At 40.1% G+C, this 23,173-nt stretch overlaps 1 protein-coding gene across 3 annotated transcripts; it reads right to left on the bottom strand.

Moving 5' to 3' along the window:
- Positions 1-56: 56 nt before the first annotated feature.
- On the bottom strand, positions 57-16,988 carry pdik1l (PDLIM1 interacting kinase 1 like). 3 transcript variants are annotated; one of them, XM_051390156.1, is made up of 3 exons: positions 16,783-16,988; positions 13,600-13,895; positions 57-5,290 (listed from the first exon to the last, which is right to left on the bottom strand). In XM_051390156.1, exons 2-3 carry the CDS (start codon positions 13,882-13,884, stop codon positions 4,550-4,552), a joined length of 1,026 nt encoding a protein of 341 aa, XP_051246116.1. In that variant the 5' UTR covers positions 13,885-13,895; positions 16,783-16,988; the 3' UTR covers positions 57-4,549. The 3 variants fall into 3 exon arrangements, with proteins under 3 accessions (XP_051246116.1, XP_051246115.1, XP_051246117.1); XM_051390155.1 differs by having other exon boundaries at positions 16,872-16,988; XM_051390157.1 differs by lacking the exon at positions 16,783-16,988 and adding an exon at positions 15,405-15,884.
- Between the last annotated feature and the right edge of the window lie 6,185 nt (positions 16,989-23,173).

The following is a 23,173-nucleotide window of genomic DNA, read 5'->3' as shown; positions in this document are numbered from 1 at the left end:
ACAAAACTCTCAGTTGTAAAGCCATTAGCATGCTTCATTTCTTTAAAACAATTCAGTTAATATTTCAATTCATTTTATTAAAAAACCATCAATTCAACAGTGATTGACAGGTGTTCACACAACTTTTGATAAACTTCATTTAATCTCTTCAAAATGACATAAGAGCAAAAAATTGTTCATACAAAAGTGTGAGAGCAAAAGTTTGCCTGGCTGCGAGTGCGGATCTTTTATTTGACATGATTCCCAGTGTGTTCTTCATCTGACACAGGACATTTTTTTTATGTTAAGTGTAACCCTGATCCAGGACTTATTAGGTATCACAGTCCTACATCAGTATCTCCTGGAACTTAGAGATTTCTGCCCATCAAGGTTAGAAGAAGCAATCAGTGGCATTCTTTGTTCTGAACCTGCCTAATGTTCTTTTTGTCCATCTGGTCGCTGAAAATATTTCTGATGAGTTCTTATTTTAAACATTCTTCCTATAACAATTTCTACGAGTCACTCAGTGATTTTCCTGCAAAATTAGCTGTGGTTCTTCAACCGGTTCTGTTCAAGATTCTGGGTGCCATCTAGCCAACCAGTCCACATTTCCACCAGTTTTCAGAACCATTTTCATCAAGAATGCGTCATCAACAGAATGTTTAATGTCATCAACTCAAATGTCTGAGTTCTGGGAGATAGCAAAGCAGTACGGTGGTACACTGTATGAAGGTCCTGGATCAGGGCTGGTAAAGTCGAGGTCTGACTGATGTCCCAGAGTTCCAAAGAACTGTTCCACTTCCAAATAGCCCGGTACCTGACAGAAAAGACGACTGGATTTGACCCACGTTGTATACCAGCTTTGCTTACACAAAATCACAAACAGGCCAATGAAAAACATACAATTATCACTAGCACACCGACAGTATTGACCTGTAAATATATCACATCTTTTCCATGATCGAAGTGAACTGAAGCTGAATGAAGAGCTGAAGTAAAGTTGAATCCATCACAGCAATTTACATGTCAAACAATTCTGGCTCTTGAAAACAGAGCACATCCAGTCAAATGTACATCAACCTTGTTCGTCCCCTGTTGATCCTATACAGTATTTACACATGTGCAAAGGAATTTAATACGACAAATCAAAGGGTGAAATCTCTTAATACCCCAGACGTAGCATTTGTTTGGCAAACGTCTCAAACCTCACAGGAAGCCAAATGTCTTCCTCCTCCCCCCTCTCATGTCTAGAAGGCCTGAAGGAAGAAATCTGGCCGGAAATGACTCTACCCATCATCCTCTGCTCTGCTTGGAGCTCTGAGGATATGGGTGACCTACTTTTGAGTCCAAACTTTGATGCTCGTGAACAAAAAGCCACAAATACAACATTCTTGAAGCGAAGCAACATTGTCCAAAGCAGCGTCGATGTCCTGCAGTACAGACAGCCGTTTTTTAATACTGATTGGTGGGATTGCTTTTCATACCAAAGCACCACACCGAGTCGGTGAACCGTGGAGCAACTCAAGCACGTCTGCCAATTCTTGTGTTTGAGTGCAATATCACTGAAGCCACAATAGTGTCAAAAAGAAAAATCAACCAATTTCAACAAAATTAGGCAAATCTCAATACTCCCTATCCTAATCCCATCTTGACAGGAAATAAAACTATTAGAGCTGAGGGAAGAATTAAAGGCCATATAGCAGGTAAATATTGGCAACAAGTCAAAAGGAAATTAGATTTTCCGCCAGAGTTTTGAGAGCAGCGAAGAAGCCAGGACTGTTTGGTTTTATAGGTTCCTGTAAAAGTGCACAAATTATGTATGACCTGAAAGGCAAAAGGGGTCCCGAGCATGATCCTCTGCCAAGTGCTGCAACAACTTAATAGGCTTAGAATTAGCCTGTCGGAAGCATGAAGAAGGGGATTACTGTAAGATCCAGAGCCAAAGGAAAGGAGCAGCAGTGACACAGTGAGAGGAGATCAAGTTAAACACAACAGTATTATGTATTTTTATTTTTTTTTTAAAGCAGAGATCCTCTGGCTCATGGAGGATTGCGTGTGTTGGTGTCTTCTCTTGCTTCTTCCCTGAAGGTGAGAGACACTGCATGCATAAGTAGACTGCTGGCTGACATTGTGCTCGCCCGGTAAACAAATACCGAAGCAGTTATCGCACTGAATCCAGCCTCACAGAGCTCCCCTATATAATGCAGTAGGTCCTTATGAGGAATAAATATAAACAGAAAAATAAAAGTGCCTTTCAGTGAGATTCACTGAATCCCCTCACCCCTTTTACTCATTCAGGTCTCTTGTCTAAATGGACCCAGATGTGAATATTCATGTCACCGCTCTTGTAAAACACGCGGCTCACCCTTCAGATAATTAAATCTACATTTAGGCAACATGGGGATTTCTCTCAAGAGAAGATTTGTTTGCCATGTGTGGGGGAGTCGCTCCACAAGTCTTTTGAACGTAGGCCTGCCTGCTTTATTGTAGTGTGCTCAGTTGTTTGAATTTTCTTGTTCAAGGACAACTCTGGTTCGTTACAACTTGGGTTTTATTTTCACAGTTTGGGATAATATTTCCTTTGCCACAGTGACGTCAAATGGGGCAAGAAACACCAAGCCATATGGTTTATCCAGATGATCTAAAGCACTTTATTTGGAGGTGAAACTGAAAGGGGGGGCACCTGACATATTGGTAATAACCCCTCATTGCAGAGAACAACTGAGTGAGGACATCTAATTTTGGTAGTTCAAAGTTGAACCAGGAATTCAGTCTATAAACTGAGCTGGACGTGTACAACGGTTGCTGTACACTGCTGTTTTCTCCTCCACCTACTACACAGTAGTAACTAAGCATTATGTTATTTCTAAGGCCAGTTAGCATCTAATAACTTTTTCATTTTCACAGGGATAAGAATACATGGACAGATGCCATGTTTCTCAGCATTTATAAGCTAATTAATGCTATTAGCACATTACATTTTCATGTGGCCCTGCTCAGGCACATTCACTGTGGCAGCCAGCGTAGCATCGCTCACACACGCTCCAGTATCAGAGTTTGAGGTTACACTAACGGCTGTGCCGTTCTATTCGTTTGATTTGTACTTGCAGTAAACCATAAATTCAACCTTTGTGTTTAAGTTACATTTTATGTACACAATACAACAGCTTGTGTTTTAAAGGTGGTATGAGTGAAATCTTCATTTTGGCTAACTTCCTGCCTGTCAGCAGTCCCCTCCGTCCTCCCTTCGTCACCACACTGACACTTATTTCACCAAAAATAATATCATTTACTGCACCTTTCTTTTGATTCCTCTCTCAATTAATCGTTGGGTCCACAAAATGTCAAAAATGGTCAAAAATTCTGTCAACTGTTTCATAAATTACCACAAATCTCGAGAGGTAAATCTGCCCCATTTGTCACTGTAACCTGCATAAAGCCATGCTGGAAAGCTTGACAGGCATAGCAACAGTAGCTAAGGTCGATCAACTTGGTGAGTACAATGTTATTATGACCAAATCCATGAAAGTAAGACCCGAGTTGCAAAACCATAAACCAGAATTATCCTTTAGGCTCTCTTGCTCATTATGCTGTGTCATTAAAATGAAGTGTTTGTGTGTTTAAGGTTGACCTGTCTTGATCGTTATACATTCTGTCATACTGGTTGGTATGGGACCAGTCAATTTATCGTAAAGTCAGTAATGGGCAGAAAGAGGAAAGACCAACCACAAGGACTTGCTGGCTGGACACTTACTGATAAAATGTCCCCCACCCACACAACCAACGAAGCAGCCTTCAGAAAAAAAAAAAAAAACGTTATCTTCAAGCACCAAAGTTTGGGATTTTTTCCCTCCAACACTACTGAGCAAAACTGACCTTGTCAGTAGATCGTTTGTCTGCAAATACCATCATGCTGTATGTTTTTATTACCTGAGCATTCAGGGCATGTCTGCATTTGATGCCAGAATCAAATCTTGATGTTATATCAAAGCTGGTGATCATGTACCAGAAATCAGTTTGTAAGTCAGGTTCTGTCGAAGCCAAAAGTGGCTTAAAAACATTCCACACATTGAGGTGACTGGCCCTTTGGATTAATGTACGCTGTAATGATCACAGGATAACGTCTCATATTGCATTTAGTAACAATTAGCACCGGGTCCAAGATGGTATTTGTAGATAAACTGTGCTGACTGTCACTTCGACTTTCACTTTTAATTGAATCCAGGACTTTTGGGGTCACTTTGCTCTTTCATCATGCTCGAGTGATTCTGTAAGGAGGAAGTGGAAGCTGTGATGTGATTAGCCTGAGACTAAGCTGCAGTTTCGGAGCAGCAGCAGCGGTGGGTGTCGCACCTCTCCCCTTCAATATAAAGACACAGCTAGTAGATGACTGTATGTGCTTGGACAGTGGATGAAGTTTAAGCCATGATACAAACAATGACTATTCTAATTATTGTTCCCTAGTTAAAAAAACAATAATCCCCTGTTATGTGACCACCTAGGTTAACAGTAGCTGATGAGATGTGCACATGTGCTTGATCAGCTGAGTCTGTGGTGCCGTTCATGTCCATCACGTGTCCCAGTCCAGCTCTCTGCAGGCGATACGGACCAGCCTGAGCTCCAGTTCAAAGGCGTCGGGCCTTTCCTGAGGGTTGGCTGACAGCATCTCCCTGATCAGCTGCTTCATGTGGCTGTTCATGCTCTTTTTCCTGGCGGGGATCAGCAGCTCCATCTTTGGGTTCTCTAGCAGGGCCTCACCTAAGGGTACAATCTCTGAGCCCTGCTGCACGTAGCTCCCCAGCAGCTCCTTCTGAGTCTCCACATCCACAAAGGTGATGCGCTCCACCATAGCCCAGATAATCACCCCCAGGGCGAAGATATCCGCCTTGGCGGTGTAGTGGCCCTCCCAGACCTCCGGGGCCATGTAGAAGTCTGTTCCGCAAGCTGTGGACAGGAAGCACTTGTTGACACTGGCCGGTTCTTCAGGGTTCAGGCCGGAGGTGGAGCAGACCTTGCTCAGGCCGAAGTCGGCCACTTTGAGGGTAGGCTCGGTCGAACCGGCCGGCGTGCAGGCCTGCGAGATGAGGATGTTGTCCGGTTTGAGGTCACGGTGTATGATCTGGTTGCGGTGCAGGAAGGCCAGGGCGCTGCCCAGCTGCAGCATGAAGCTGGTGTTGGTCTTGCGGCTGGGCTTGCGGGACAGAAGGTAGGCGTTCATGTCGCCCCCGTCGCAGAAGTCCGTGACGAACCACAAGTAGTAGGCACAGCACGGGTCGAATGTGATCTCACCTTTCAGAGACGTCTCCACCAGCTACAGTAGAAAGGAAAAGAAAAAAACAAGTCAACATGAGAACACTGTTGATGGCTGACGGTTAGTCAACTCTGCATGCTGCACAATATGGGATGTGCCGGCATCAGATTTTTTCTGCTAAGTTTATTGTGGCCAAAAATATCATGATCTTATTTATCCAGCCTTCCTGAGATACTTCTGTTAGAGCTGAAATATAAGAAATGTACCTGTTTGCCTTAGATATTAAAAACCTAACAAACAATGAAATGTAGCTACAACTTTGTTGGATTCTTTGAAAGAATAATAATGATAATAATAATAATAATGTGATCATGAGAATCAAATGCTGGTCATGCTCCTGGCATGGATATATAAAGAGACCTGGATATAGCATAGAAGGCAGCACTCTGTTAATTCCTATGAAAGCTGCTCAGTGGCACATGAAGCCAAAGAAGCCACTTCCCTCTGCAAAGAAATGCACTGCAAAGCCAGATGAATGCATACTGGATACAGAGACTTCAGCTTGACTGACCGCTAACTTCCGGTTTAGCGCTCTGCTAACTTAAACAGGGATACATAACTTTGTCTTGCGAATCTTCTAGACTTAAAAAATGTTATTAGACTGAATGGAACAAATTCTGACTTCTGGATCACCCTGAAAGGACTTTTGCTCCTTGCATCAAGCAAGCAGCACTTCTGTCTTTTGTGTCTCATTTAATCAGTCATACATAGAGTACTGTCCAACTTCTATCAGTGGACATGTTTACTGTGTTTGTGTGGAAAATGCCACGTAATGCATTGGTATCAACTGATATTGTCGAGAATACGCAACCTGGCTAGAGCTTGGTCTTCCGACTTGTCGCACTGGACCATTGTAATCTGTCTTTCTTCTGTCTCTGTTTGACCAGTAGAAAGGCACTCCATTATGGCAAAAAAAAATTAATGAAAAACTGCTGATGAAGACAGCAGCGCCGTGCTGTCTGAAAACTGGCACCCTCAGAGAAAGGCAGTAGTCAGGGTAAAAGAAATGCAACTATATTCACAAGTGTCACTAGCAAAGATCAAAGCTGAAGTGATCCTGCTAGCACATGAGGAAAAAAAAATCATCTCCACAGACAAAAGTAAGCCACTAAACAAGCTGTCTGACATCTGTACTTACAGGAGATAAAACAAAGCAAAGAATTACCTCAAACCCCAACAGACAAAGCTGCAACAAGCAGAACCAAAACGATTACATCACGTAGGTCTGGTCTAGCTTACACCATTGTTGATACAGTGGGTCACAGCTAGTGTGAGGAGAAAAGAATATCACTCATAACTAAACAAGCAAGGTTGCTCTGGCTTTGTATTCACAACACGTCGTCTCCCACCTCGCTCTGCGGGCCATTTTTTTAAAATCAAAAGCAGCACAAGAGGCCTCTCATCTTTTATGCCTGCTGCAGGAAGTGAGTTCATTTAATCTCCCTTTCTGACAGCGGACCACAAACCTGTGAGGTTTCATCCATCTCGCATTAAATTAAGATTAAATGGGATGCACTTCTGGGAGTTGATAGATGGTGTTTCGTATTAAACTCAGAAAAGCTACAGGTTTGTTGCAAGGCATTCTTGTTTTTATGGGGCATAAGACAACTTAAAAAAAAAAAAAAAGTAGGCCTATATCTCTGCATATCAGTAATTATTATCAGTAATAGTTCCTTTTTTTTTCAAAGTTTAGATATTATTTAAAATATTAAATTTATCAACAATCTCACAGAATAAGAGCACATGAAGACCTGAACACAAGCTATATTCATAGCCACTATACCCACGGATCCTGCAGTAGAAAGAAGTCTATTAAATATGTATGATTGTTTCTTTATTACTTAAAATACACGCGCATGCACGCACGCACAAATAAAAAGTTGCTAAAAATATCAGGAAAACTTATCTCTGATGTAATAATTACTGGAAATAATCTGCTCAAAATTTATCCAAAACCGCTAATTTCACCTAAACTTCCTGCAGTTATTGTGTTCACTATTATGTTCGGGTTCTGTACTGTTATTGTTCATTGAATATACTATGAAATATCCATAAAATATGTCATAGTCAGGGCTCATCAGTATCATGTCATCATGTAGTCTATATTCAGACAGCAGTACTGTTGCCCGGGCCTACAAATCCTGTTCTTGGGATATCAGAAAACTTGTTTGCTTCGTCCAGACCCAAACAATGATTTTAAAGTTTTTTTCAGTAGAAATAAAAATTGTGACTAATTGTGACTCTTACAGCAACTGCAATAACTGTCAGTCTGTCAACATTTCCTGAAGAAAACTTCAGTGCGCTTGCAGCAGAACATTTTCATTTGGAAATTTTGAAATAATGGAAAAGTTGAAGCGCCCAAGAAAATTGAAGTGTGTGGCCTGTAAATAGTGTAAGTGTCAGTTGATATGCAGGCGGCGAACAGCAGTTCAAATATCAGCTGAAGAACTGTCCACAGAAGAGTATAAATGATTTGCTTAAATGTTAGTTAAGGCTGGCTAAACCACAAATTAAGGCTTTTGATGTAAACTGCTTTACAGGAAACACAATTGCTCTGAATATGTTTAGTAGGCAATTCCTAGTGGAAGCCCTGCTGTAAACAAATGGCTGCAAATTGTCTGACATGCCACTAGCCAAAGAATCCACTACCCAAAAAGAATAGATGCAAATTATCCCACAGTTGGTGCGGTCAGATAATTCCGCCCTATTATCATTTGTTCTTCTGTAAGCACGTACTGGAACATTACAGAGCAATAAAAAAAGAGCTGGAATAAAGGGATTCTGGGAAAGTGTCCAATGCTAGCGCTGCAGAAAACGCAATGGATGGTCTGACAATAGCCTGCGTGCCGCTGAGAGACTATAATCAGGCACCGGCAGAGTGCCTGTGTGCCCGCCGTCAGACAGCGGGAGGCACTGCGACATGACAGGCTGCAGACAGGTTGACTGGGGAGGGGAGACCCCCCCCCCTCTCAACCTGACAACACGGTTCATGTGAATGTGGGAGCATTGGAGGCCAGAGACAACACAGATCCTACCAGAACCTTCCAGCTCTTCCGCTAACGCACATCAGCGTCGCACATAGAGAGATATACGCCAGGGCTCAACTGCTTCCTTTTTATTCCCAGAGCCAATATTTGTGCTGATATCCTATGTCTCCATAATTGTAATCATTACACTAACAACTATAATATGAGTTTACACAACAAATAGCTAGCTCGCGGCGGATGACTCACTTTGCGGTGCCTGAAAAATCACTGACCTTTATGTTCAACTTATTGGGTCTACATTGTGACAGAAAGATCTGACGAGTCGTCTTTGCCAGGAGCAATGCGACAGCAATATGTCAACAGTGGTCGGTAGTGGATGGAAAAATAAACATTCCTCTTATAATCTAGGATATGTCAGGGGACATCATGATACGCTTTGTAAATCAAAAACAGGCTTCCAATTCATTACAGAAATTATAGCGTTACAGTCTATTTTAGGACGCGGCAACATGTGGCCAACCAACAAGTGTTTTTCAAACGCCTGCTGAAATGTCAATTATAGCGGGTCCAGCTGGATTCCTCTCCTGGCCGTTGTCTACTTCCTCTGAAATCTGCCATCATCTCTGTGACTTGTGGACAGGAATGTTTGGCCTTGTGTCTTGCCAGCACAGATTTAGTCTAGTTATTAACAAGATCTGCTTTTGGCAGGCGTGTACAGCAAACAACAGTCTCAAGTAGGGCAAGTGTATGGGGCAGATCATGAGATAACATAAGCTTATCTGATGCAGCAGATTCACTGATACAGGCGTTTGACGGTGTATGCTTATATACAGGACAACCGGCCAAGTTAAGGATTGAGATTTATGCGAACATTCAAATGTGGGAATTCTTGTTAATGCACAATACAATTTCTTTTAGGCTTTCAAGTCTGACTGAACTCCAAGAGCCACAGTTATTGTGTCTTATTCATTACTCTCCAGTCTATTCAGTGTTTCCCTAAAGCACATAGTGGCAGCCCTGACAGCTGCAGCAGCAATGCTTTGTTTTCAGTTTCATTTTAGATGCTGTTACACACTGGTATCTAAACCTGACATGTCTGCTTACTGTAATTCTCCACTACCTGACAGTCTGGTTTTTCCACTCCGACTATTACTGAGCCAGTCTGGTAGTGTGCCGAATGATGAATTTGCAACCTATGTGTAATTACTGAAAATCACATTAATTGAGACAGCCAGCAGGTTGTAGTGACTGCTTAGCACTACTGGCTCACACAATTGGTAGACTGATCATGTGAGAGATTTAGATTTGTCAAATGACACACCAAAATGATTATAATGCAATCATAATTCATAAAATGTGACTCAAAGACTATTTTAAAGCACAATATGGAACAACATGGTAAAGGCTGAATATTTGCACTACTGGCAGACAACATAAAGCCTCATAAAGACCACGTAATGTAGATGAAATCAATATTATGACATTGGGCACCCTGGTAGCTCACCTGGTAGAACACGCTCCGTGTACAAAGGCTGAGACCTTACAGCAGCGGCCCGGGTTTGATTCCAACTCCTTGCTGCATGTTACCCCTTGTCTCGCCATACTCAGGATTTCTAAATGCAAGGTAGTTGCTTGAAAGGCGTGAGAGCGGCCACTAACATACATGCAACGCTTACTTCAAGGACACTCGTCACCTGAAACAGTGCTCTTCCCTCCCATTGTCCTCTGCAGTGAAACAAACTGGAGATATAGTGAATCACTTTGTAACCCCGAGGAGAGCTTTTTAAAACGTTCACAGTGGATGTCTCGAACAATGTTGTATGGTACGACGGTGTCTACAACTTCTGTATCACCGCCTTAAAGATGTTGGATTGGTTATGAAATGCAGTTTTTTTAGCTCTCTAATGGTTTCCACCCAGTTTTAGTAACAAAAACTGGGTGAAAACCTCAGTATGTATTGAGCAGAGTGCTTAGAGACTGGCTTCCCCCTCACTTTCCTATCCATTTTCAGTTGCTCCTATCTAATAAAGCAGGGCTCCAGACTAACTTTTTGCATTGGTTGCACTGGTTTTCCTTTTTTTTTTTTTTTTTTTTAGGTGCACCAGCACAAAATGTAGGTGCACCCAAATTTTTCATTGCGTTGCCTTTAATAAGGTTTTCATAAGGTCACCTTTTTATCGCTCTCCATAACTTTCATATAATGTGAATGATTTTTAAACAATAAGGTGTAGAGAAATGCTTGTCTTTATTTGAAGCACAATTATATATAAAAAGAAAAATAAAGTGTTTAAAGTGCCTCACTGAACTGAAATTGTTAAAAAAAAATGTATTAATCACAAATGCACTATGTCCGGCCTTATTCTGACCACACACCTGACAGTACACGCAGTGCATTGCCTTACGTCCTTTGATGTACCTCAGCCAGGGAAATTGTTTCAGCCAGTCCTGTCTGAAGGAATATATTTTGGCCTTTCTAATTTGGGTCTTGGAGCCGGGCTCTATCCCAGACTCGGTTGTCTCCTCCTCTGGTTCTGAGTCTGATGCTGTCGCCGAAGGACCAGGGCTTGGTATCTCACCAGGGACCGAGGGCTCCGTGTCTTGACGGGATGGACTCTCAGTAGTGGGGATGGATGGGATTATAGTAGTAGGGCTGGTTGTAGGTTTGGTTTTCTTAATGAAAAAACTTTTAATATTTCTGCCTCTCTTCATTTTCCCTCGTTTTGTCACGTTTATTTTATTTTTCCGTTTCAGTTAGTCAGCTACTCTCGCGCTCAGGTCGCGCGCAATTTTTAACACACGCAACTTAGCGCGGTGAACAGGACCACAGCCAATCAGAGGCAAAGACCCGCCCGAGCTCTGTCTCTTATTGGTTTAGAACACGATATGATCCTACCATGAGTGTGTGAGTTCAGTCACAGGAGAACACAGAGAGGTGATGCGCTTGCGAAATAAATTGTGTTATGTTTTCACCCGGGCAGCGTCAGGTGCACCAGTGCGACCTAGAAAAATTATGAGTCGCACTCTTAAAAATTTTTGCCGCATGTGCGACCAAATTGGTCGCACTCTGGAGCCCTGTAAAGGCAATAAAAGTTCAAAAAGTAATCTCTAAAAATATATATTATAATATTAATTAGAGTGGTTTTTACATCAACATGAAAAATGTATGCATTTCAGGAACAAAATAATCTAAATATGTGATGGTGATCATCAAAACAAAACTTTTGTTCAAAATCCTTAAGTAACGTAGGATCAATTCATCTGGATAGATGTCATTCTCATGGAGACCATTTTAAAGAAGACATGCAACAGACAGGGACAGTGAGAAAGTAACAAATATGTGGGGGGAAAAATCCAACAGACAATTTCTCAAATCTGTCTCGTGTCTGCCTTTTGTCTCCACTCCTTCTCAACTGGTCCAGAGGTTACATTAATTGAATTCATGCCAATTTGAAATAATTGGGGGAGGAAAAGATGCTTATAACCCCAGAACTTGCCTGAGAATCGTTAGTTTTCCCTAGGTGCACTGCAGACAGGAACTGCTAATAGCTAATTCAGCACAGTTTTAATGGTGCCAATTTGCCCAAATGGTAAGAAGTGTCGGCTAAAAACACAGCAGCACACTGCTAACTCACTGAGGCTACATCCACAATACTATGTTTTAGTGAGTTACGTTTTGCTACGTTTGCGCTTAGCGTTGTTTTCAAACCCCTAAAAACGCTGCCGACCCCGTTTCAGTTTTAAAACGTGTTGCGTTTAAGTCTGGACGGCCATAAAACAGACTTTCAGAAACGATCACTGACTGGGTCTCATCAGTCACTCACTAGTTCGTCACAACCCTGTCCTGTGACCCCTTTCCTGAAGAAAACAAAGCATGACTCATGCCTTGAGAACCAGTGGTAAAGTAGACATGGATAACCAATTAACGTTACAGCCAATTTGTTGTCTATGCTATCAGCTGTGAGCAACAACAAAAATGAGCTTGGATGTACAAGCGTTGTGTGACTACAAGCACAGTTTCATGGACGGTGTTGTCAATAATAATGGAATACTTTTGATTCACTGATGTTTAAATGTTTGCTAGTATAAGATAGCTTTGGTTAGCCTGTTGTTTGTCTGTTCAGCCATTCTGCGTGTTATTTAGCATTAGCCTCATGAGCTAAATTACTGTTAGCATTTAGCAGTACAGTTAGATACAATAGTATTGGACCCCTGCTGTAACATAAAGTGACAATCATATAGTATGAGCATACGGACGATTACTCAAGTTTTACTTTCCAATTCCAAACTCCAAAGAGATGCTTTATAAACTTCATAAACACAAGACATCAGCCAGAACTTAGGACCCAGTGCGGTTAAAAATGGGAGATAATCAGCTTATAGCCAGCACAGCAAACTTTTCACATACCATATGCACCACTTGAAACTGCCTAATATGGAAAGCAATGTATATTTATGTCGTTGGTCAATCAAGTTCTAGGCTTGTTGACCTCTGAAGGAAACAGAAGTGGATAATACTTTATTTCTAAATAGCATCCACTCAGCCTCCGTTAACAGATAATGTATCTATTTATCAAACCCACACAAAAAAGGCAGCAACAACTGCATTATCCCCTCTAGGGCTTGGATATAGAAACAACACAGTGCCGAGTAATATGAAAACTTCTCCAGCCAAAAGATACCTGCATTCAATCCTTTTTGTACCCAAATCTTGAAAAAAAAACTCAGCCAATCAACGCAAGCGTCCTTTTAATTTAAAGATTTGAGTAAGCTGTTAGTTGGCAAGTAGAGTCTTCGTCGACCCACTTTTCATTAGTAGGACATTCGCAGAAAAGCAAGAACAGTGTCAGACAGGAGCCTTGTCACTGGAACAAAAGTATCAGGAGATTGTTGCAACTCGGGCCTTTTCTCTTAACACAGCATTGCTAAAAACAAAAGTATCACATGAAGTACTCTATTGATATCAGTAACACATTAACAATACTAGTATTGGTACTAGTAATTTTTTAATTTTTAAAACAATAACCAGCCATAATCCTCTCATAATCAGTTCTCTTCCCTGGAAGGCTTTTAATCTGAAGCAGCTGGAGGAAGTTGAATATGCACCAGCGGCAAACTAACTTGCAAACTCCAAAAAGTTAACACTCCGAGTGAAACAAACAAATCACACATTCAGCAAGAACTTGTCTGACCTCATAAAAGAAGCGTGAACGTGACAGTATTTTAATCTTTACTGTTTTACATGCATGGAGCACCAATGCAGGTTTACCGTTACACTGCAACGTACTGCCCCCAACCCTGCTACCATGAATTCTGCGTCCTCACCTCCAGGTAGAGCGGGGAGCTGGAGCCGTGGTTCATCCTCTGGGCCAGCTGGTCCCGCTGCAGGATGCACTCCTCCAGGTGGATGACGTTTGGGTGCTGGCTTTGGATGCTGCTGAGGGCCCAGAACTCCCGCAGGGCCAGCTCCACATTTTCTGGAGAGTGGCAGCGGATTTTCTTCACCGCCACCCGGGCCCCTGTGCGCTTCACTACTGCCTCATAGACCACGCCGTAACTGCCACGCCCCACCTCCTGGATCAGCTCGTACTTCGGCTGGCTGCTTACCATCCTAGTCCTCACTGTGGACAAAGAACATGGGGTTAATATTCTACTGATTCTGTTTCAGGTTAGTTTACACAGCAGTGTTGTACATTCTCTTACATGCAGCATAATTCATTCTTAAAGTTCAGCCAAACAGTATGAGGTAAAGATAGTTACCTGATCACAAAGTGCAATTTGCATTCAAGTCATTTTTTTTTAAAAAAAAAAAAACACTCTCGTAAAGTTCAGATGAACGTCCAGGCAGATGAGTGCAGAATGAATGACGGTCTATGGAGCTATACCCCTCAAAATCCACTTTTCTCAGCATATAATTTTTTATCTAGTAATTTGAATGTTGCATTCGAAAGGGGATGCAAAGAAATGACACAATGCTGGGTGTTAGATTTTTTAGAGTCACTTATTTTCTTTAAAAAGTCTTTTAAAATGTCAATTACGTCACACACATCGTACGGCCAGAGATACTGCTTTACGGCAAGCCTCGAGTCACTTTGTGCTTCCGCGCTCTGCACTTCCTTTTCTCTCGAGGCATCGACAACACAGACATAACGATAGGCAGATAATGTTATGGGCAACAACAACTCGTCCTGTAAGAAATCGAAAGGACATAAGTACTCGTTCATTCAACTTTCGACCCATAACCCATGTTGAACTTGCAAAAACTACAATCAAATCTGAGATTTCTCAACGACAATCAGGTGAAAGAGACAAATTTAGCCATCTAGCTCCATCTGCTCCCATTCATTCTGCACTCATGGGCGATCGCCCCCAGTGGAACTCTGCTGGAACTGCAACCAAAAATCGGTACACTGGGACTTAATAGAGAGTGGCCAGGCTCTCCGTAGACGGGCTCTGATAGTACTAACTGTAAGGGCCCCTAGGTTCTGGAATTCCCTGCCTGCCCCCAGAGATCAGGCTCATCACTATATTACCTGCTTTCAAAATGCTTTTTTTTTTTTTTTGCTAAAATGCTTGATGTCTATAAAGTTTGGTGTTGTTGCTGTGTAGTTTTATATTATTTTATTTTCATATTTTAACTATGCCAGTTGCATAGTTGCACTAGCTGTATTAGCATCCACAGACTCCTCGTTCCCTGCATAGTGTCACCATGCCGTCTCACCAGGTGAGTGTTAACATTTGGTGTGCTACCACTGGACTTCATTGCTGTTTGACAGATCTTACAAATGGCTAGACTTTTATCCAACTTTCCTTCCTTCTTATAGAATCCAAATGTCTTCCTAACTTTAGATTTGATGGTGCACTGGAAATCATGTCAAGAGCACATTATATAAGAACAAAAATGAGAGAACCTACATTATACACTACTGCACACACACTATTAGCACCCTGTTAATTACTGCATGTCCCAGGTAACCACCAGGTAACCAATACCCCTAAAAACAATAAATACAACATAATAAAAAATCTCACACCTTAACCACACCACATCTTAGAGCCACAAAAATAACCAGTGTTAAACTGACACCTCATTTCACAAACTGGTGTCCGTTACAGGGTTATCATGTTACCTTGTTGAGGTGTTTTATGACTTCATGCCCCTGCACATGTCACACCAGAATGTGATGCTTCCAAGAAGTTGTTACACAGCTGAAAGCATGCACTGCAAAGCAGTTTGCACTTACAATGGGAAGTGTGAGGCTTACCTCACCAGAAGAGGTCAAATCATATAATCAGTTTTATGCATCCTTATTATGTAGTTACATAACCCTGATATACCTGCCAGCCCAGAAAATGGCACAAGGGCTGGAACTAATAATTATTATCATAATCAGGTACGTTTTTGAACAAATAATTAAGTAATCAGATACAGAGAATAGCAGCAAGTCTTCATATGTAATACAGGAATTTTTCCTTTCACATTTATAATCGATAAATGCCCTGATTGTTGTTGATTCATTTTCTGTTAATTGACGAATCTATTAATGGACAGAGATTACTTTTAATGAAAATGATCATCATTACTGTTCGTCTTCTACACCTAGTATTAATAGAATATTATTAATAATAACATGTAAATAAACAGTTTTAACAGTATTAATAACACTATAATAAAAACCTACATATGTAAGTGTTGTTTTGGCCAATTCAATGACATATCTATAATATATTTAATATGCTGACTACATTGAATTTATTCCCAATTAATGAAGAGTGCGTCGTCATTTAAACAGATAATCTCTTAAAACCCATTACTCAAACTATTGAACTACTGGTTTCCAATAAGAGACCATGGGAAACATAACATTATCTAATGACCAAACCTCTGCAAAACATCCAGTTAGCACTGCAACGAAACTCAAATTGCTAACCCACCGTACTCGAACCGACTGGACGACCACTCACTGACAGTGTTCAAACTCACTCCAGCACCTGCCTGCACTTGGCTGTACACCGGACAAATCAAATAACTTCATTCCAATGTAAAGATACTTGACAGTGTCAGCTTTGGAGGTAATAAACATCTCTAATAAGTCGGAAGCGAAACGCTGCTCCCCTGACAGAAAGAGCGATAGCCAGCATGCTAACGGGGCTAATTAGACATCCACTCGCCTGATTGGCTAACAGGCTAACAGCTATGTGGCCTGGCCACCGCCAGCTAACGATGTTGTTGGTTAGCTAACGTTAGCTAATCACGTTAACACCCGCTAACAAAGAGTCCAGCTCTCGGAACCATCGACATGTAGGTCCGCATCTGGCTTCCATAATTCAAACCTAAAACAAGTCCAATGCTCTCACACTGTCCTAACGCTGGGGGACGGAGGAGGCGTGCATGGTAAGCACTGGCTATTGACAGTTTATTGTCCTGTGTGTATGTGTGTGCGTGGGTGCGTGCGTGTGTGCGTGCGTGCCATACACAAATTGAACCAGATTCCTCACAACACACACCTGCGAGCCAAGTAGACAAGTAGCCACAGCAGACCAGACAATGGGCTCCATGTAGAAAAGGCTGCAGGTTGTCATGTTTTCAGTCTCACCTTTGAATCGTTTCTCCGGGGTTCATTTGTTGTCTTCCTCACTCTCCCTGGCAGCCATTACCGCCGCACACGTTCTGCTCGCACAGTCAAACCGAGGAGGGTTTGTCAAACACTGGACGTGAGAGCGTGCAGCTGCTGAGCAGCGCAGCGCAGAGGTGGCCGAAATCACACGACTTCCGGCTACACATTTCAAAATAAAGTCCCTTTTTGTGAAGAACAATAGAACAATGTGTAAATGCTCGAGAAGTTCAGGACACACAATCACACACAAACTAATATTTTCCAAATGACCTTACATCCAGTATCCAATATGAGTCACATATATATATAAAATAATGTCATATTCCAATGTAGTCAATAGCAGAAACTTTCATTCATTTAAAACAGAATTTAGCTCACCATTTTATAATGTATGACTTATTATGACATATATAAATTGTGTATATATATTGTTTGTTTTTATAAGTTGCATAAAGGGAACTACAATCTGAATTTAATTGCACAACCATGCATGTGTAAAATGACTGTGAATAATGAATAATTAAATTACCTTGTATCCTTGTATCATGTTGAACGTGAATGTGCTCATATAAATGAATTAAGGCACAATGACAATAACAACTTTCCAGTAACAAAGGAATTACATTACTTCCATTTCACGATCTTTTGCAAACAATTATTAAGTTACAGAATACATGTAGGCAAGTAAAATAACTTATATACTAAATATGATTTTGCCAGGTAATATAATAACTTTACAAGTATCATTACACTGAAGAGAATCATATTCACTATATTGGAAGTTGATGCCAGGACTTCGTTACTGAAAAGTTGAACCATGTCTGTTTTACAGTTACATATCTATTATTTAACAATATCGCTAATAACTTCTTTTTCCCATAGGGGACACATTTGTACACTTATTTTGAAGGAAAGTCACAGCACTTCCGGCCGGACCCTAGGTAGAATCTGGGTGGCTTTACGTAGTTCCCCATATTTTTCTGTGAAATGCGGACACCCTCTGCCCTCCTCCTCAAACCGAACTGTCACTAACAAGGGGGTGGACACAATAACAAGAACACCTGCACACATCTGTGCAATGAAATGCAAGGACCCTGTCAATCTTCCTGAAGCTTAGACTTTGACATCTCTGTTGAGAAAATGAAACGGAAGAGTTTGGGTTGTCTAATGATAATAATAATTAAATGTATAATAACTGAATAATTAATTGTATAATAATGTAAATAATAATAGCTAGATCTTGAGATTTTTTAGATTAAGTGTAAAAGTATAAAATTGTATTCATTTCCACTGATGTTCAAAGCAAGGCTGGAAATGAATGTTGTCCATTTGCCACAGAGTTTGTAGATAAAGATTCTCTATAAAGTTTGATGGGGTCTCCCAATCACATATTAAATGATTTGCAACCAAAGCATTTATTGACCGATGCCAGGCACAATACCATGAAAAGTACAACAGCTTTTTCTCCACGATTTCATATGTATCTTGTGGTCTTCATCAGTGAGTTTGCCAAGTTGTCATGTAAATAGCTTGGTTCCATACATAGGTTGCATGGTGATACGAACTGAGCTATCACTATAACAACTGAGCAAACGCTATCTGCTGAGGAAAATGGCAAAATGTGGTCGAAAACTCTGGAAAATGCTGGTAAGTGCACCTTGAGTTAACATTTCCTTTTTGTATGTGTTTGGCTTCATTATAATCAAAAATCAAATTAGTTTCACTGTTGTCCAAGTGATTAATACAACACTGCACTGAAATAATAATAATCACTTATGTGTATACTGAATATTACCTTTGCAAGTATTGCCTAAAATAAGATTCAAAGTGTGAACTTTGAATCAATATCTAGCAAAAGTTTAACATCATCAGCATAAAGTCAGAAACAGATAAATGAAACACAAATCTTCTCTATGTTAGATCTTTAATTTCCCATTGTGTTGCAGCACAGTTGCAGGCTGAAAAATTAAGCAAGGTGGGGAGATGATCCATGTTTAAAGACAAACTTAATCATTGAGTTAAACAAGGCTTTAGTATGTGTTCAGCACCACCCTGAGTACTGAGTAAAGATCATATTTATAACCAGAGTCAACATGAATATACTTAATCCAAACAGTCTTTGCACAGTTACAGTGAGGGTGGACTTCTGTCCCCAGAAAGATGGGTGTGTCTCTTCTGGTAAGTAGAGATATGGGTGTTCGCTTGAAGAATGCAAGTTAACATTTTATTTGCGTATTTATCAGTGCTTTTGTGTCTCTCTATGTCCTGGAAACTAGGCTAAGACTTCAGTAAAATTCACACCACTTTGGTCTTAAGTTGAGGATCTCTTGCTGTGTTGGCTGCAACAACAGGCATAAAGATACTATAAAAATAGCAGAATACATTCTGTGAGGTAGCACACATCACATTGAATAAGGTGGTGTAAAAAAACAAAGTAATAATAAATACTTGAACAGACAACAAATTTACAATACATATAAAACAGTTTTTTGGACAAGCTGTTCTAAAGCTGTCCAAAACCACACCTGAGGTAGACTTGTATAGATTTTTGACAAGACAAGTTCTGTCTTGGTCACACATAGGAATACAAACTACAAAAGACAAGACAAAACACTGGGACATGGGCTAGATTAGAGTATTATACACGGTAGATTAGACCCCATTGTACTGCAGCAAAGTGAGCATTATGGTGAACTCAAGCACATAATACAGGCATAATGACCCATAATGATGATCAATATTGATGCTTTTAAACATCATTTGTGCTATGCAATCAGTGGGCTCAATCGCCAGTCCCCTTAAACTAATCTATTATTCTACTCATTATCATGCAGACACATCATGAACATTATGTCGATACATGTGAAAAAGATGATATGTACAATAAAAGCAATTAAAATATAGTGCCATGCTTGCTTTGACTTGTTGAAAATGTCAGTGGATATTTGCTGTCTCTGAATACCTGTTTTGGTATCCATCAGAGCAGGACTGTTAAAAGTAAATATGTCAGTGCTAATGATTAAGAAATCTTACTTTGGATTACTTAAGCAGTTTAAGTTTTTTTTTCTGTATCAGTCTGATCTTCAGTGCATTCCAGGGCTTATTTTGTACTGTTTTAAAGCCGCAGTGGGTAATTTTTACAAAAATAACTTTTTGTCATTATTGATAAAATTCTGAGTAACCGGATTTTTTCAGAATATCTGTCTCATCTACTACTGTAAGGATATAGCAAAAGTTTCAGCAAATATAACAAAACCTACTGCAACTTTAAGTCACACAAGATTGCCACAGTACTGCTCTGTTTCATGTGGTAGAAAATTACATTACAGATAGTGCATGGCTCATTTGGCAGTTGATACCCTGGGTCTTAGGGCACTCCAAGACAGTAAATAACTTAAACATCTAGACACATCCTAAAAGAAACTAGATCAAGAAAGTTCTCCCTGAGTTCAAAATGAAAATGTTCAATTAACTCCATGTGGGCTGAGGTCACTGAGAATCCAATCTTACATACACAGAATGTGGTTTTTCTGTGTGGAGACAATACAGTAAAGTTGTAGATTTGCAAAACTACACTTATAATATGACACTGCCAGTAAACAATTAAACATTAATAGAACTGAAATACTGCACAGCAAGTGCTTCACAGTACTGAGTTGTATTGAAGAGGTATAAAGATCTGTCTGGATCACAGCACATGTTCAAAGGAAACTATTAAAAGGTCCAGTGTGTGACATTTAGGAGGATCTATTGGCAGAAATGGAATATAATATTCATAATATTCATTCAGTATCCAACAGACAAACCAAACATTGGCTTTAGATAGGGGCATTTGCGTTTTGCACGTGTTTCATGGCCACCATAGCTTCTCCTTCGTGCTTGGAAGGGGAGGGTGAAGCGAGGGAGCTGTGATGTGAAACTACACCACTAGATGCCACTGAATCCTACACACTGGTCCTTTAAAGCTATCAAATGGTAAGTCTGCCCTTCAGGGAGAACAACTCTGAATAAATAGTTAATATAAAAAAAGATAATATTTATGTACATTTAGCCGCTTGACTAAAATAAGTGAAGGCAAAAACCAAAAAGATTCCACATCTCAACTCCTTCCTTCTGCTTCACCAAAAGCTTTCAAGTACTAGTATAACTGAGTAATGTGAGAAAATCCCTGGTGTGTGTGTTTTTGTGTGTTTGTGTGTGTGTGTGTGTGTGTGTGTGTGTGTGTGTGTGTGTGTGAGAACATTCCTTCAGGTTAATACTGTTTTGCAGAAAAAGTCTGCCATACAATCAATACTGGTCTTGCATATAAGTTCAAATAATGAAATGGCAACTAGGTATTTAGGATTTAAACTTCACCACTAATGGAAAAAAGTAGAGTTATTTTTCAAAGGTAGACATGTAGTGAAATAATGTTGTTTTCAGTGGAATATGGCATCTAAAAGCTGCTCTCATCAACCTCATTGGAAAGTGGAGGTCATGGCACTTAAGTTGTGACATTCACTTTTCACTACCTGAAAAGGTTTTCCCATAAAGGCGGACATAAATAGTTTTAACAAAATATTTGTCCTGCAGGCATATGTTTTTTCTCTTACATTCACATGTTGGATTGTTTACATCATGTTTCAAGTTTAGTAAAAAAAAAAGAAAAGAAAAACAACAATCATCAGTTTACAGCAGTATTAGAGTATTAGAGCCACTTTTTTTGAGAAAAACGTTGACATATTTTGAGAAAAGTCTGTATGACTTTTTGAGTATTACAAGAGGATCAATATTGGTAGAATAAAGTAAAGTGTAATTGTACAAGAAATTCAATCGGAATATTATGACAATAAAGTCATAGTATTACATACAAAAACTTCATATTTTGAGAATATATATTTTAGACTTCTAAAAATGTTTTTCTTAAAGTGACCCTAATACTGTGTGATCTCATTTGATCACACTGCAAATTCAATGTATAATTAACGGGATATGATCTTGTCAGTTGTTGTGAACGGATTGTAACCCAATCCTCCATTCTGAAACCAGACACAAGAGTTTCACTGATAGTATGGGTGTTTGAAAGCCAATACTGGTACTTTTAGTCAAATGCTGTAGCCACTGTTCTGTTGTACCGACTAATATCATAAACTTTGATATTTTTGGTGGCAAGAAAAATCAGTGTGATAGGTTTATTTATAAAGGGTAAAGAAAGTGTAAAAGCCTCTCAGTGCGCACACAGGATAACATTTTGCAACGCTTCACTTTGTCGCTCGGCTCGCTAGCAGTGCTCGTCTTGGTAGGCTGAAGGTACGTTGCTGTCGCAGAAATAGCATACTAACAAGTTTCTTAAGCTTTATTGATAATGTCCTTTGTATTTTATTGTTGTTGTTTTGATTTTAAAAATATATTTTTGCCAGTACCCTAATTCAGCACTACCCTAACCACATCATAACCCTAACCCTTATTTTTTAAACATTTTCAGCGCTATTTTCTTAGCATTAAGCTAGGTATGTGTTTACACAGGAAAGTAGTTATGCAGGCATTTTGTCCTGACCCTGACATTATATATTTATATATATATATATATATATATATATACCATAACCATCTCACTCCTCATGTCTGAAGCTAACCAACAAAGGCAACAGACACTAGCCAATCAGACGCAGAATATGACCATTATCTGAAATAGCCCAAAAGCTTTAAGTTGCAACTTAAGTAGCTTTAACATGTAACCTCCCTGTACCATTGTGCCATTATATATTCAAGAAGCTTTTTATCTAGCTAACTGGTTGGATTAGCCACTAGTTAGCTAGATTCTAGCTTTATTTTATTTTTTAGGGCGGGTCTTCACAAAATGATGGTGGAGAAAAAAAATCTAATGTCATGCGGATATTCAGGGTTGAGTACCTAGACTCACCAGGAGGTGGCGGTAATCAGAAATACTCAGTACCTGTGAGCACTGGCTCATTTCAGGCACTGTGTTTAAATAACATGAAATAAAGCTAGAATCTAGCTAGCTATTAGCTTACTAGCTAGCTAAATGGCTAAAGCTTATTGCATATAACGCATAATGGCGTACAGGAAGGCTACATGTGTGCTATTTCAGATAATGTTCATACTAGGAAAAGCAATAATTCCTGCTACTTTCCACCGTCTATTATGTTTATCAAGAGCTTTAATTATCTGATAAAGAAGGGTGCTGTAATTCAGGAAATCCCAATAATTACCCCACTTGATGGCCTTTGAAAGATGAAGTGGAATTACTGGACCTATAGAGTGGATATTAATGACCCACT

This window comes from Dicentrarchus labrax, unplaced genomic scaffold (assembly GCF_905237075.1).
Source record: "Dicentrarchus labrax unplaced genomic scaffold, dlabrax2021, whole genome shotgun sequence".
Lineage (NCBI taxonomy): Eukaryota > Metazoa > Chordata > Actinopteri > Moronidae > Dicentrarchus > Dicentrarchus labrax.
This window is presented reverse-complemented; position numbering and strand designations above follow the sequence as displayed.